Genomic DNA, 14,768 nt, shown 5'->3' with positions numbered 1-14,768 from the left:
TTCCCTGGTTTGAAAACAAATTTTATTTTCTCGTTATGCTTGTTTTACACACAAGGCGGGCCTGTTGCCTTTCCCCAAAGTTCTTCTCTGGCTCAGAACAGTAAACACGCCTGGGAGTTCGTAGTGTTTTCTAGCCGAGACTGTTTTACTGGGAAGCATCTGGGCCTTCGTTTCTCAGGTGTTCTGGCAGCAACAGGTGTTTCAGTGGGCATGTTCAAGAGCCAGGCCTGAGCCTTGTGCTGCTATTTCCCCCTCTCCCAGTTAATGCAGTGGGGTACTTGCAGGGTGGCTGGTGAGAGGAGACGGCCTTCAGCCCCTTTCACACTCCGATAGCATCGCTGGAGGCACAATGGCTCTGAGCGCGCCTGAATGCACTCATTCAAACCTAGTCCAACGGGAGCCACGAGGGGGTTGCCCATTGCTAGTTTTGAGCCTCTAAACTGGGGTGGGTAACTTGTGTCCCTCTAGACGTTTTGGCCTACGACTCCCATCAGCCCTAGCCAGCATAGCCAGTGGTGAGGGAGGATGGGAGTTGTACGCCGAAACACCTGGAGGGCCACAAGTTGCCCACCCCTGCTCTAAACTAGGCCCTGGAGAGTAGCGTGCCTCTGGAAAATACAGAAGTTGGCTGTCCTGGCTGAACCATGGGAGAGGCTGGTTATTCTCCTTGCCCTTCTTATTCTCCAAGCCCCATCCCAAAGTCTTGTGTGGGGAGGGGAGGAACCCCTGCTTGGCAGGCTGGAATAACATGTTGTCCAGTTCCCTGAGTTTTTGCCATCCCTTCCCAATGTGACCTTCAGCTCTAGTGGAAGATCCCAAGGTGAGCTCCAAGGCAAAATTGGGGGCATGGGGGGATCGAAATCCTCCCTCCCACTTTACCTTCAGGCTGTTAGGAGTCACAATGATCTGCGTCATTTTTGTCACAGTGCCAGAAGGCAGGATAGGTGCCCATTTGCCAAGTCAATCAGGTGCAGAGCACAGGGGCGCAAGACAGCGGAGTGTTGTGACGTTGCCTAGGCCAGCCTTCCCTTCCCCCACTTGGACTACAACCCCTACCATCCCCAGAGAGCAGGGCATGATGGTAGTCACACTCCTCTGGAGGGCTCCAGGTTGCGGGAAGCTGAGCTAGGCAATTGAGCGACTCTGCCTTGTCAAAGTGGCGCAGATCATCATGGCTGAAACAGCTGCAAAAGAAATGAGAGGGAGGCAAATGGACGGCTCTGTGGGTGAACTCCCCCCGCCCCGGCATCAACAACCTGGGTGCTGCTTTTCAGCCGGCGAACGAGGAGGCGAAGTTGACACATTGATTTTGTCCCCGCGCTAGTCAGCCTTGCAGCGCTTCGAAAAGGTGTTCGGTTTTGGACTTGGCCTGTGAAAGGATGAGGGTCCATTAACTGGGGGTGGGGGAGTCATGAAGAATGCCCCTCAGGTGGTGCCCTCGCTGCCTGGAAGGTGGACCCATGGCAGGAGGCGGTGGCCTCTGAGGCACGTTACGGCACCCAAGGCGCTGAGCTGCAGGGCCCTTCTCCTCCTCGGGGTGGTGCTGTGCAATGGGGGACAGGCTGCCATCACTCACTCCACATGTCCGGAGCCCTTCGGGGGTTCAGGCTTCTCACTGTGGCAGGCAGCGAAGTGTGACCTGTTCACGGTCCGCTGAATTAGCTTCTCAACTCCCACTGCGCTGCGTTTCCTTTCCGGGCGCACGGGATGAATCAGACTTCCACAAACTCGCTCATTGATACGCTCATCTGCCTTTCCACATCTGCACCGATTTTTAGATAATGCTGTTAACTAGTGTTAGACCCTCTTAAGAATGGGTGAAGGGAAACCGTGAAGAAGGTCGGTTAAAAATCTTACTGGAAACCACTTCTCTCCTCATGATAGCTGACAGGTGGAACATCTTCAATGAGCTGGTGGCGATTTTTCTCAGGAGGGTTTGGCACATCTCCAAATAAGAAAAAGTTTGATGGACCAGTTAAATTATTGCTCGGGGGAGGGAATGGGGAGATCTCTCATTAAAAAGGGGGGGTCTAAGCCTGGGGGTTCCAACATGGTGCCCGTGGGTACAAATGTGCTCGTGAACACCTCTCTTTGTGCCTGCCTGTCTCCCTGTTCTTCCTGGATTTTATTTTGTTTCTTAAAATTCTTTAATTCACTTTTATTGTTTTAACTGGAAGGCTGGTATGCTACAAAGCAAAGTGCTGCCCTCCAGTGCCATCTTTATTTGGGTTCAAAAGCTCAGACCGTCCCTCTGCCTTTCATTTAGGTTCTTGGGCAGGTTTTAGTCTCACCAGCTTGCCTTCTGGGAAGTCAGTGTTTTGTGAAGGCTCATGTGCACCGTGGCACCCATTTTATGAATGGGCAAGGCCCCCCAATGGCAGCCATTTTATGAGAGTGCCCCCAACATCCCCTCAAAGCTCATTGTGCACATTGACCCCAAAAGGACCCCTAGTCTAGGCCTTCACTTCTCTGTTCCTGAACTTATAAAGCAGAGAATCTCCCTAATTATCCAAAGGAAGCTGCCTTCTACTGGGCTCCCCGACACTGGAGGCGTTCAAGACGAGGCTGGACAGCCATCTGTCAGGGATGCTCTGACTTGGATTCCTGCACTGAGTGGGGGTTGGACTCGATGGCCTTGTAGGCCCCTTCCAACCCTACTATTCTATGATTCTGTGAAACCATCTGTCCATCCACCCCAGTGTCCTCTACTTGGCCTAGCAGTAGTTCCCATTGCCTCCTCCATATTTCCTCAGATCAGTGTTTTGGTCTTTCCATCTCAATGCTCAAAATCCACCCCCTCCCCTCTTATGCAGGGGAAGTTGGAGATGACGCTGGAGATCATCAATGAGCAGGAGCATGAAGAAAGGCCAGCTGGGTTGGGCCGGGACGAACCAAACATGAACCCCAAACTGGAAGACCCAAAGTAAGAGGAGTGAAAAGGAGCTGTTGGGCGCTGCGTTGCCTGAAGGGGCTGTCCGCACTCTCTTGCTCTGTGCTTAAGGGAAGCAGCTTCTGGGGGAAGAGGGCACCATGTGACGGAATGTCTTGCACCAGCATTCCACGCTCCCAGGTGTACCTATGTCTCGGGGGCAGGGAGGATGCACAGGTTCTGTGGGGCTCAAGGGTCTCTTGTAGCCTGGCTGTGCAAGACCTCCAAACAGCCTTCCCCAGCCTGCTGCCCACCAGGTGTGTGGGACTGCAACTCCAGCTGCACGGCTGGCCGGGGCATGCTGAGCGTTGCAGCCAGACACACCAGCTGGGCTGCCCTAGAAGACCTGTGTGCAGAAGCATGTTAGGGTGGAGGCAGAGGTGGAGGGTATCACCAGGATCCCAGCTTTGCTGCCCGTGCCGGTCTTTGAGGGGCTTTCCTGCTCAGCCACCGCCCCCCGCTTCAGCTGCTCTGGTCATATTTCTATGACTGTGAGAGCATTTCGGGGGCATCATTAACTTGGGAGAAAAGAGCTTTTTCAAGCAAGAAGGGGGGAACCTTCCCATCCATTCCTGCTCAAATCCCAGAGACGCCTCCTGAGGGTTGCCAGAAATTCCTCTCCATCAGAAGGCCTGGCGGCAGCAGCAGGAACAACTCTCCTGTGTGGTATCAAGGCCTGCCTGGCCTGGCCTACCCAAAGGCACTGCTCCCCATGGCGGAATCTGGCCCCTCGTGGCGACAGGCCCGTTGCCCCTCGGCGTTGGCCCCTGGCCTCACTCTGGCTCTCTTTGGCTGCAGGCGCCCCGAGACCTCCTTCCTGTGGTTCACCTCCCCTTACAAGACTCTGAAGTATATCCTGTGGAGGAAATTCAAGTGGGTCTTCCTCATCTTCCTCCTCGTCTTCATCCTGTTGCTTTTCCTGGGGATCTTCATTTATGCCTTCCCGGTAAGATCCATGAATAACTGGTGTGACCGATGATGGAAAACATACACAGGCACTGGAAAGCAGCCTGGCTTTCTCATGGAAAGATGATCTGTGTCCCACTTCATCAGCCTCTCTACAGAGAAGGCCGGGGGGTGGGGACGTTTTCCAGCCTGGGGGCCGCATTCCCTCATGGGCAAATGTCCAGCAGTGGGTGGGGCCAGAGCCAAAAGTAGGCGGGTCCCAAGCCACCCACCCTCAGGCTCTTCTCTCTCACGCACCCATTCATGCACCACTCAATTCTCTCTCTCCCCCTTCTTTCTCTCTCTGCCTTCGTCCCCTTCCCGCCCTCCCCTTGGCAACACTTAGGCTTTAAGAGAAGCTCCCATTAGCACTCACAGAAGCTTTCTAAAGGCCAGATTGCTGGGGGCGGGGCTGATTTGGAGAGGGGGTCACATGCATGGGCAGGGGAGGGATAGCCATTCCCCTCTCCTGCAGGCACCCCCTCCCCATATGACAATTAGGCTTTTTACAGGCCTCCGGCGGCACCAATGGTGGCTTTTAAAAAGCCTAATTACTTGGGGGGGGAGGCCATGGACTGGATGGGTTTATTCGGCCCCCAGGCCAGAGGTTCCACACATCTGCTTTAGAGTATTCACTTAGTCTGTCCTTGCACCAGACAACATTAAACATTTCTATTTGTGTTTTAAAAATTTATTATGCTCTTTCATGGTGGGACTCCTGGTGGGACACAGGCGGTCCCAAGGGTGGTCCCCTGTCCAGACCTGTGTAGTTTCAACAAGAGAGCTGGACATGGTGCCTTCTGACCAGGCCCTGGGCTAACCTGATAAACGTGGCCTCTCTTGTTCAATGGGGTTTGAGAGCTGACATAGCGCTACTTTCCACCCTTGAACCCAGACTTCATTCAGGGCCTCCATTTATTTGAACAACATCACGTGTGACTCACCATTGAGCTGGTGGTGCTGGTGGGGAAACCGTGTGAGCTTCTGTGCTGCTTAGTGCAAAGGAGTCGGGGAGGAAGCCTGGGGCGGGCAGGTGACTTAGATTCCTGCACTGAGCAGGGGGCTGGACTTGGTGGGCTTATGGGACTCTTCCAACCCTACTATTCTACGATTCTGTGATTCTAGGGTGGCCTTGTCTTGGGCTGCCTTCCCTGGGCATGGGGACTAGACAGCCTGCCATCATCATGGCGTGGAGGTTGTGCTAGGGTCGTTTTCATTTTGTTAAAAAGGGTTTGTTGTTGTTGCCTGGAAACACCCTCAGTGCTTAAGGCTGAGGCCTTAGCGCTGGCTAGGAATGATGGGAGTTGTAGTCCAACACGTCTGGAGGGCACCAGGTTGGGCAACGCATCTGGAGGGCTCCTAACCAGCCTTAGTGCTTGAAGGAGAAGGTTGCAGGGAAACCCTGGCTTGCCTGAAATACCTCCTCCATTTTTTTACTCCATTTGCAGGTGGTGAAAATGGAGGGGGTCATTTCAGAGATAAGGGGGGGGGGTAATTGGGATGAAATTTGAGGTGGGGGCCCAAAATTCGATGGCTGTGCTGTGCTCCTCCTGGGTTCCACTAGCTGGTGGTTGCCGTTACTGCACTCCTGTCCTACCTGTGGGCTTCCCACAGGAAGCTGGTTGGCCACTGTGTGAACTAGGTGGACCCTGGGTCTGATCCAACATGGCCCTTCTTAGGTTCTTAATATTTTTTTTACCCAGAAGCAGCCTTAAATGACACTACATGGTGATGTATCATTGCTCTGATACATCATCATCACACATCATACAGCATCACACTCATGGGGGCTTCTGGGTAAAATAAAATAAAATAAAATGCCCTCCCTTAATGGTGCCAGCAGCCACCTTTTTATCTTTACCCAGAAGCCCTCCCAAAAGTGATGTTGCATCATCACATAGAATCATTCCTGAGCACTTCTGGGTAAACATAATAATAATGACCAGCAGCAGAAAGGGAGTGTGTTGCACGGCTGGTGAATTCCGCCTGCTACCCTGAAAATTGACAGCGGGGTTGGTTCCCCCTTTGCCACCCCCACCCCCATTTCAAGACAAAACTTCTCAGTAGAGGCCTTTTGTGTCATCCCCAAGAGAAACCAAACTCAAGAGTAGTTTTCCCCGTGGATGGAAACTTGTTCCTTCACAGTTCTGAAGGTGCCCTGGGAAACTGTTCAGCTTGAATCACTTAAGGAGAGTTTACAGGGATCCTCACAGGCCGACTGCTTATTACTGTGCCTTGAAAGGAGCATTCCCCACCCCCATTCTGATGCCCAGGGGTGGGGGAAGCAGCTGCTGCCTCATTAATCTGGGTGGCAATGTTTCCATCCCCCTCACCCCACGCTGCACACATGCACACTGGAGCTCCATTTGCAGGCGTCAGATCACTACTAGCCAAATACCAGCTGTCCAGCTTGGTACTGGGTGAGGCTCCGTGGCACCTCTAGTTTAAAGTGCTGAAAGGACTCATGCGGTGTGTTGGGATATTCTCCCATGCAAACCCTGGACTGATAAGAATAACAACCCCCTTCCGCTTGTCCCACACTTCACAAATTCTGCGGCTGGGATATTAAAAACATACCTGGATAATCAAGAAGAAGGTGCAGCAAATGATGTGACAATTGTTTGGGGGATTGGGGATAAAGGTTTCTTGCCGACTGTGACGTCTGTTAAGGCACCATGAGCTGCCCATACATTTCTTTCCCTGTCACTCTAAACCCATTAATTGGCCAGGAATTCACCTGAATGCACTAGCAGCTGGAAATGGCCCAGCCTTTCTTATCTGATGAGCTTCCCAGGCCAGCCCAGCCGGGCAAAGCAGCCTGCTTCCGAAAATGGCGGTGGGGTAACGGCCTAAGCCCACCCTCTGCAAAATGGCTTGGATGGTTGTTGCTGAATGAACGGCGCCAGCTGAGGGGTTGGTGAAGATGCTTGCCAAGAGAGGCAGAAAGGAGCCACGTCAGCACCTGGAACGAGAAGGACTTGCACCATTGGGAGGGGGACGAACAGAGGGGCTGTCCTGGGGGTCTGCATGGCACCGGTGTCTGTAGGCTGGCAAGGCAGAAAGGGGCCATCTCATTATTAGACTAGGAATCAAGTGAAGGCTACCAAACTCTACCACTGTTGTTCCCCTTATCCAAAAGATGGCCAGCTGTTGACCCTAAAGCGAGTTCAGCTGACCCTAAGCCACCCTGTCCAATTCTAACCAAGGATATGGCAAAATGTTTGCCAGGAGTTTCACTCATAAGAAAAAAGGAAAACGGATTGTAAGTGAACAGAGACAATCAACAGCGTCTCCCTTTGGGATGGAGTGTGGTGCGCCTAAGCTTAATTTGGGGGTGTGCACAACCCCATTCCGTATCCATTTTTGAGTGCACTGGCTGTTACTGCCATTGGGGCTCCAGGCTGGTGCTGAAACAAAGGGTTGGGTTGGACACGATGTGGTGCCATCTTGTAAAGGACAAGGACTTCCTCCCGTGCATTCTTCTGCATGGGAGGAAGTGGCTCTGGGTAAGACTGATGGACTGTAAATAGTGATTATGCACAAAACTACGTGGCTGCTGCAGATCTGCCACCTACTTTCCATCTCCTGGGCAGTAGTCCTTGCTAAAGATCATATTCTATGTGATCCATCACATACAGTAAGAATTTTTGGTCCTGGTTTGTGGACTAAAAGAAAGAATAACACATTTTCCAGTCCCGGTGGGGCAGGGGGGATTGCTTCCTGGAATTCATGTCATTTTTTTTTTTTTTTACTAGGGGTCAATGTCTAAGTGTAGCAAGTTTCACAGTGCAGAATTTTAGGCTTAAGTGCTCTGCTAGGTGGGACCCAGAGGTGAACCGGTCAGTCTTGTGGGTTGACTCTGTAATGACCATGGTTCTTTTTTCTCATCCTTCTTCTGGAACCCCAGTGGCTTTGCATTTGGAGCATGCCCTGCTGTGGATCCTCCAGGAACACCAGCGCACGCAGGGGTGTTGCTGGGCACTGAAAAGACTCAGGGCCCAGGGCCATAGGACACAAATCTGTCTAAAATTTACACATGCTAATTCATACCTATATATGCAAATTTAGAAATGATTACTAGGATTTTAAAAAAAATTCACAGAAGTCACAGCCAGCCAATTAATTTCCCATCCAAATAACTCCAGATAAAATATTTAGTTAATTTGCTCCACACCCCCAGAACAATAAAATCAGTAGTTCCCCTTCAGTTACAATTAATTTGCGATGGCTGTGAGCAGGTGTGAGAAATGGACAAGAAAGAGTGGCTGGCAAGTTTTATCATGCACCATTTTGCCCCCCCTCCCCATGCAAGTAAGCATAGAAAAAAAGCTTCCATTAGCACCAATGGACAGGTTTTTCTTCCTAAGCATATTTGCCATGCAGGGTGTGTGTGCGTGTGTGTGTGTGTGTGTGTGTTGCATGATGTGGTGAGGGGTGGGCCAACTCTTTTGTCCCTAGCTGCTATCCCTTTGGGACCTTGCCTTTGCATAGCAATTGAGCTGAGAAAAAGAGCCCTTCCCTTGGCGCCACTGGACACCCAGGGCGTGGGGAGCAGACCTGGCGAATAGCTTCAGGGCTGAGGCCCCATGGTTCCAGGCCTAGCCGCGCCCTTGCTGGCGAGAGAGGCTAACGCCTTACAGGGGCTCACTTGTCATTCAGAGGAGGCAGCGGGGAGTGGCGGCCCCTCAGAGGGAGCGTGCGAGGGCTGGCTTGTGCCAGTTTGGGGGAGCAGCAGGGGTGGCCTGGGCTTGGGGCGCCACAAGCGGGGACGACACGATCCACGAAAGTAAGGACACGGCCAATGTTCAGGACCAGAATCCGGGACCTGTGTGGTCATGTTCCGGCTGGGAATATGGAGGCTGCAAGCACCAGGTAGGCTGATCAGGGCGAGGGAATTTCAGATCCAGGCAGCCTGGTGTCAAGGGGGCAAATGAAATACCACAGTCGGCTTCCAGATCAGCAGCACCAGGGACAGCTCCCTTGGAGACCAGGAGAGCAGCCCTAAAACAGATGACCCCAAGCAGGCCTAACGCCTGCCAGGGCCCTGCACCATGGGGAAGCCACCAGGAATGCGCCCTTCTGGCTTGGAGCTGTGCGCCCTGTTGAATGGCTGCCTCTCACCTTGTGGTTTTAGTTTCGGGACGGGGGGAGCAGCCTTAAATGATGGCTGCCGGGCTGCTGAAGCAGGGACTTTGGACACGTATGAGCTGCCTGTCCCAGTTTGGAGGCCAGCAGCGCCTTCTCCCCATTCTCTGAAAGGTCAGCAGTGTGTCTGCACACACATGCACATGTCCTGCCTTTGACCCCTTGCAAAGGTGGAGTGAGAATGTCAGGGACTTAGGGGTGGGGGAAAATCTCTTGCTTTCAGTGGGGGTGGAATTAGCTAATACTTGGTGTGCGGTGCTGAGGATGTTTTCCTTTCATACTTTTAAAAAACCATTGCTGCATCATGATTACACAGCATCATTTCCGGGACATTGGGAATAATGGTCCATCGTCACCTAGAGTAGCTAAGGAGGGATAGATCGGTCTCTCACCAGCCCGTGTCACTTCCATGTGTGACCATTCAGAAGTCCATTCCGCCCCAGTTTTGCATTAATCTGTGGCTTTAAAAGAAATTGTGCTGAAATATGTCCTTCAATTTGTGTTTCTGAATGTACTTTTCCCCAATTTTTAAAATGTACTTTATCTCAAGTTATACATTTTGTCATGGCTTTTGATACATTTTTAGGCCGAAATTTGTATTGCAAAATTCAGAGAAGTGCAGAATCTGAAGTTTAGCTATGTTCTGACCATTAGTCTGGGAGGCGTGGATCAGACAAATTAATATCAGACTTCACAAAGATTGAATTCTGCAACACCCTAAGTGTAGATCACTCCAGATGTTCCGTTTTCAGCGTTGCTGCCATTGACGTTCCCATTCTTTCAGCAAAGCTGCATCTCATATTTTTAAAAGTTATAAAGAAAAAAAGCCACCCTCTCTACCTCATAATACCTAAGGAGACCCCCCCCCCCTTTCTGGGCAACCATCTCACCTTCAGAATGTCTACCACATGCTTGGAAGGTGTTTCACCCCTCACCTTTGCAACCTCTGCATGCTTGGCCCAGCCCTAGTTTTTCTATGGAGGAGCATTTGGTCTTATGAGCCCCCGCCCCCGCATGAATTGCAGCCAGGGTTCAGGGCTGCTTTCTGCTCAGGGGCCAAACTCAGTTTTGGGGGAGCTGGGCCAAAGGTTGGGCCAAACTACCTAATGTACCAGCCTATTTCAGCTTCAGGCTCCTAACGCCAGTAACGGAGCCTTAGGAGAGGCACTGCAGCCTTCTAGAATAGAGAAAAAACTGTGCAAAAGCTGGGAAAGGACCAAGCGAGCCGTGGTTGGGGGGAAGGGGGTGGAGCCAGGGGAAGGGTCTTCTAGAGAACCCTGGAGGGCTGGATATGGCCCCCAGTTCTGCACCCCTGACCTGCAGTGCAGCGGTGCAGCCCAGACATCGATTGTCCACCTCAGTGAGAGAGTGAGAGCTCAGTTCCATCTGGGTTTAGGGGGGTTCTAGGTCCCAGTTCTAGTGGCGGCCTCCTTTTGTGGACTAGAATGAGAAGAGCAGCTGGACACGTGAGTCCAGCTAGTGCTGATTATATATGCCGTCCTACATCATCACAGAGATTAATCTCTTAGAAGCCGTTGCTTGTGGAGGGCAAGAGTGGCGGGTGAGACAAGGCAATCTTCAGCTAGTCTTCTGCCTTTGCAGTCCTGTGACTCTTAGCAAAGGCCCTGCAACCCCTGGAGAGTGGTGCTTCCACTGTTGTCTGCCTCCCTCCCGCTGAAATTGTAAGGCTGTGCAGCCCGATCCCCAGCATGTTTGCTTGGGAGCGAGTCCCACGGCGTTCAAGGGGGCTTCCTAGCAAATGTGCACATGTTCTCAGCCTGAGCTTGCTTTTCGTGGCATTCTGGATTGGTGGAATCAGCCTTGAGCCTTTGACTGGAGCAGAACAGAAATGCAATGCAATATATGGAGAACTGGAGCAGTCTGACTCATATTTCTGAAAAGCAACCGAGGCATGTCATGGAATTTCTCTGCTTTCATTTATTTGGAATAGATCTTCCAGCTCCCCGCTCCATCCTCCTCTCCTCCCACCCCGCCAATTTTTGAGGTTGCTGACTTGAACGTCTCACCCTGGAATTGGGTTCCTTTTGCTGTTCTGTTGCCTATTACTCTTTGGCAATAATGCTAATTGGGAGTGAGGGAAAGCGGGGTGGGGAGAAGATGGGTGGTGCTATGAGCATCAGGGATGCCCCCAGACACAGAGATCTCTGGCAAGAGCTCCCGGGATGATTTGTTGTTTCATCTAAGAATGAAGGCAGATGGAGAGTTATAGAACAATTTTTTTAGCATCATTCAATCACGCAGCTTGCTGTCATGGGGGGAGAGTTAAAATGCACACCATCAGCCACATCATTGCCACAAGGCAAACCTGCCCACTGTGGGGCCCGCCAAGCCAAATGCAGACCACCAGCCGTGCACAGGCCCCTGGGGACTCCCCACCCCCCCTCCCAGTTCTGTCACTTGTTTGGAACTGCACGAGAGTCCTGGAGGAAGGGGCATAGCTCGGTGGTGGGCCACTGGCAAAAGGCTCCTGGTTCCGTCCCTGGCATTTACAAGTAGGCCTGGAGGAGACTCTTGCCTTAGGCCTGGAAAGCTGCTGAGTAGAGCGTAGACTCTGCTCGATAGACTGTGCTGAACAAGATGGGCTCCCAGTCAGGCTTGGCGTAAGGCAGCTTCTGATGTCCCCAAATGGGGGGGGTGTGACACCCAGCAGGTCACCATCCGGGTTGGCACTGTGGCTCACAAGGGCCTGCCAGAAGCTGGAGCTGAGTGGAAAGAGGTGTCAAGGTGGGAAGCTGGAGCTTAGGGCCTGGAGCACATCTCTCGCGCAGAGGCTCAGCATGGCAGCAGGCGCATGAGTTCCAGCTCATGTTCAGCCCTGAGTAGTTGCCAAGCCAGGGCTTAGCTCTGGAACCTCTCTTCCAGGACCATGCCATGCCATGATAAAATAGGTTGTGCCTCCGACCATGAGCAGAGTGCCTTTGGCTCAGCACTAATGCAGCACAATAGGCCTTTTGCACATCTGGGAGTAGTGGGTGGACTTCTGAGTCAAACCGCAGCCCCAGAGACCAACAGCAGTAGAGGAGGTTGCCTGGGGCATCAGAACTGAATGCGGCGGAAGCCGGCTACTCTGGAAGATGTTCAAGGCAGGGACGCAGTTCCCCACACCCCAGAGTCAGGGAAAATAAGGTCTGGCGGCAGTCAGTGAAAGGGGAAGGGGGGCAAAGCCAAAGCAAAAAGGAGAGATTGCTGAGTGCTATGGATGGTTCAGCCATGCAGGGTGGGGTGGAGGCTCAGCCATTACACTGACAGTCAGAATGTGTGAGTGTTGCTGTTTGATTTCATGTACAGAGTGATTTGGGGCGTTTATCTAGGCAGACATCGTAGGACGTAGACATCCGCATCATTAACAGCACCCCATGCTTCTGGGCTGACAGTAGCTTGCAATATAGCCCAGAATGCTTTGCAGCAGAGAAATCAGCGAGGGAGCAGAAACTGGCAATGAACAATGCTCTTGCCAGCAGCCTGGTTGGCAGGCAACTAGCCACACTCTGACCATTTTACATGTTGCGCTCAGCATTCAAAAGATGCCGTTAATCCAGCATCTTCTCGCTGTGGCCTAAACAGAGCCAGGCCCCTGCCTACTTCTCCGGCACAACGCTGCTGTCTGACTGCTTTCTAACTCAGTAGACTACAGGCAACGCCACCCCGATGCACAGGGAAGCAGAGGGAGTGTGGTGTGCCTTAGAGGAGCACTGTCCTGTAACCTGGACTGGACTTGTGATGCACACTTGCAGTGGATCAGAGGATTTGCCCCATGGGGGTGTCTGCATGGGCAATTTGCTGTGAGCTGGCTGCATTTGGAGGTCGTTCAGGGCACATGATGTTGTGGCCATCCCGCAGCCACCCTGGAGCTTTTCAGAAAAAAAAAAAACGGTTTTCCTGAGACTACTTTAAGTCCGATTGTTTTCCTTAAGTCAGGTTCTCTGCGCTTTTGTTGTTATGTGCCCCAACCCCCACATTTACTTTGGGTATGCTAGTCCTGCCCAGGGGTGTATCTTTCACTGTGGCCCTGGTCAAGGGGTGTTTCTTATCCCTGTGTTTCCTGTCCCTGTGTTTCCCAGCACAAACCTATGTGTGTCTACTCAGAAGTAACTCCCATTGTGGTCAATGAGGCTTATTCCCTAAATGCGCACTCCCGAAGTCACTGAGATTCCCATCAATCGAAATACCGCTATATCGAAGCTGCATTTCTTTGATGTTTGGTCTATTGCTGTATGGAAGTAATTAATGCACAGCTTGGATCCTTTGCATAACAGGAGCTTTAGGGGGAAGGAGAAAGGAGGTTAGAAAGGGCTGGTTGGAGCCACAGTAAATCAAGCATTCATAGGGGTAAAGGCAGACTGGAGTGACTCCTGTAAAGTGTGGCTTTGCTTCTCCGTGAAGCGCTGTTTTGAAGCTGTGTTTCTTTGATGTTTGCTTTATTGCTGTAAGGAAGTTTAATGCGCAGCTTCGATCCTTCACATTATGGGAGCTTCAGAGGGAAGGAGAAAGGAGGGTAGAGCCTGGACAGGGATGGGGGAAAGCCTCTCTCATTGGTTGAGCAGCCCCTGCCAGTCTGATGACATTCAGTTCCAATCACCCCACCCCACCCCACCCAGAAGTTTGTTCCTGCCAAGTGAATTATAAAGGTGCAGTGCACTTGTTCATGGGTCCCTGCATGGACCAAAGCCGATTCCAGGTAATCCTCCATTTGCTTCTCCTTCCGTTGTTGTGAAGCCCCCCTCCTCCCACCCATGTCACTGGATCTGTAAAAAAAAAATCCCAGACCCAAAGTGGTCTTGATGGTGTGTAGAAATGGAGTGGGCAGAAGCTAGTTCTGGGATGATGGGTAGATCTTTGGGTGATTTGCAGGAGATTGGCAAGGATGTCTAGTTCCAAGATAGATAGCAGCAACAAAATGACCCCCCCCCGCCCCACACACACATCTGAAATTATACTGGTGAGGTTAATAAAGCTTGGGATATCCAGGAGGGGGTTTGGGGGTGGGGTGAGCTCCATTCAGTTCTGGTATTCAAAGCCAATTCCTGGGCTCAGAATTCTTTAATTCTAAGGGTCTGTCTTTTGCACCAGGCTGTGCTTGATGAATCTCAAGGTTCTTGTAAAAAACAAAACAACAGGTTAGATCCTGCAATCTTCCCAGGGGTGATGTAGAAAAGACCCCCCATCTACAGAGTGAGCAGGTCCAAACAATCCACAATAGAGCAAACGTTGCTTCCGTTTGGTAGTCGCTAACGCGTGCTGGGACCTGGGAGACGTCTCCTGCCACGACTTCTGTGACCACTCGCTTTCTGTGTTGGGTGAGCAAGCCTTTTCGGCTTTCATCGTTCCACTAAGTATAGTTTCCAGCCAGATAGAAAAACAGCCCCCTTCCTCCTCCCTGCACTCCAGACAAACCCTAAAAATAACAGCCACGATATTCTGAAGGAAGCCTCCAGAAAGACAAATGGTGGGAAATTAATTAGGAGGTTATACTGTTCCACCGAGGGGACCTGCTAATGGTGCGTGATGATGTGCTTCAGTTTGGACCGCTTGGTTTATGGGGCGATGTGCATTCCTCCCCCCTCCCCAAATTGGAAGAGAGCCTTGCAAGCCAGTGCAAACTGCAATTTATGATGCTGCCGGGGAGGGGTGTGGGGGGGTCACATTTCCCTCCACTTCTTTCCAGCTGGCTCCTGCTCCCCTTGTTCTCTATCCAACATTGCTTTTGGAAAAAAAGAGGACCAAGTGG

General features: G+C 51.8%; 1 protein-coding gene across 1 annotated transcript in view; it reads left to right on the top strand.

Moving 5' to 3' along the window:
* The window catches only part of DYSF (dysferlin), a 186,796-nt gene that overhangs the window by 164,815 nt on the left and 7,213 nt on the right, over nucleotides 1-14,768 (top strand). Inside the window, exons 53-54 of the mRNA XM_084855234.1 lie at nucleotides 2,814-2,923; nucleotides 3,728-3,875. Coding sequence (XP_084711360.1) covers nucleotides 2,814-2,923; nucleotides 3,728-3,875 — 258 coding nt within the window. The remainder of the gene's footprint in view (nucleotides 1-2,813; nucleotides 2,924-3,727; nucleotides 3,876-14,768) is intronic.

Source organism: Heloderma suspectum, chromosome 5, assembly GCF_057233095.1.
Source record: "Heloderma suspectum isolate Gila_16-S chromosome 5, 16-S_ref, whole genome shotgun sequence".
NCBI lineage: Eukaryota > Metazoa > Chordata > Lepidosauria > Squamata > Helodermatidae > Heloderma > Heloderma suspectum.
Note: the sequence above shows the minus strand (reverse complement) of the source record. Positions and strands in the feature narration are given on the sequence as shown.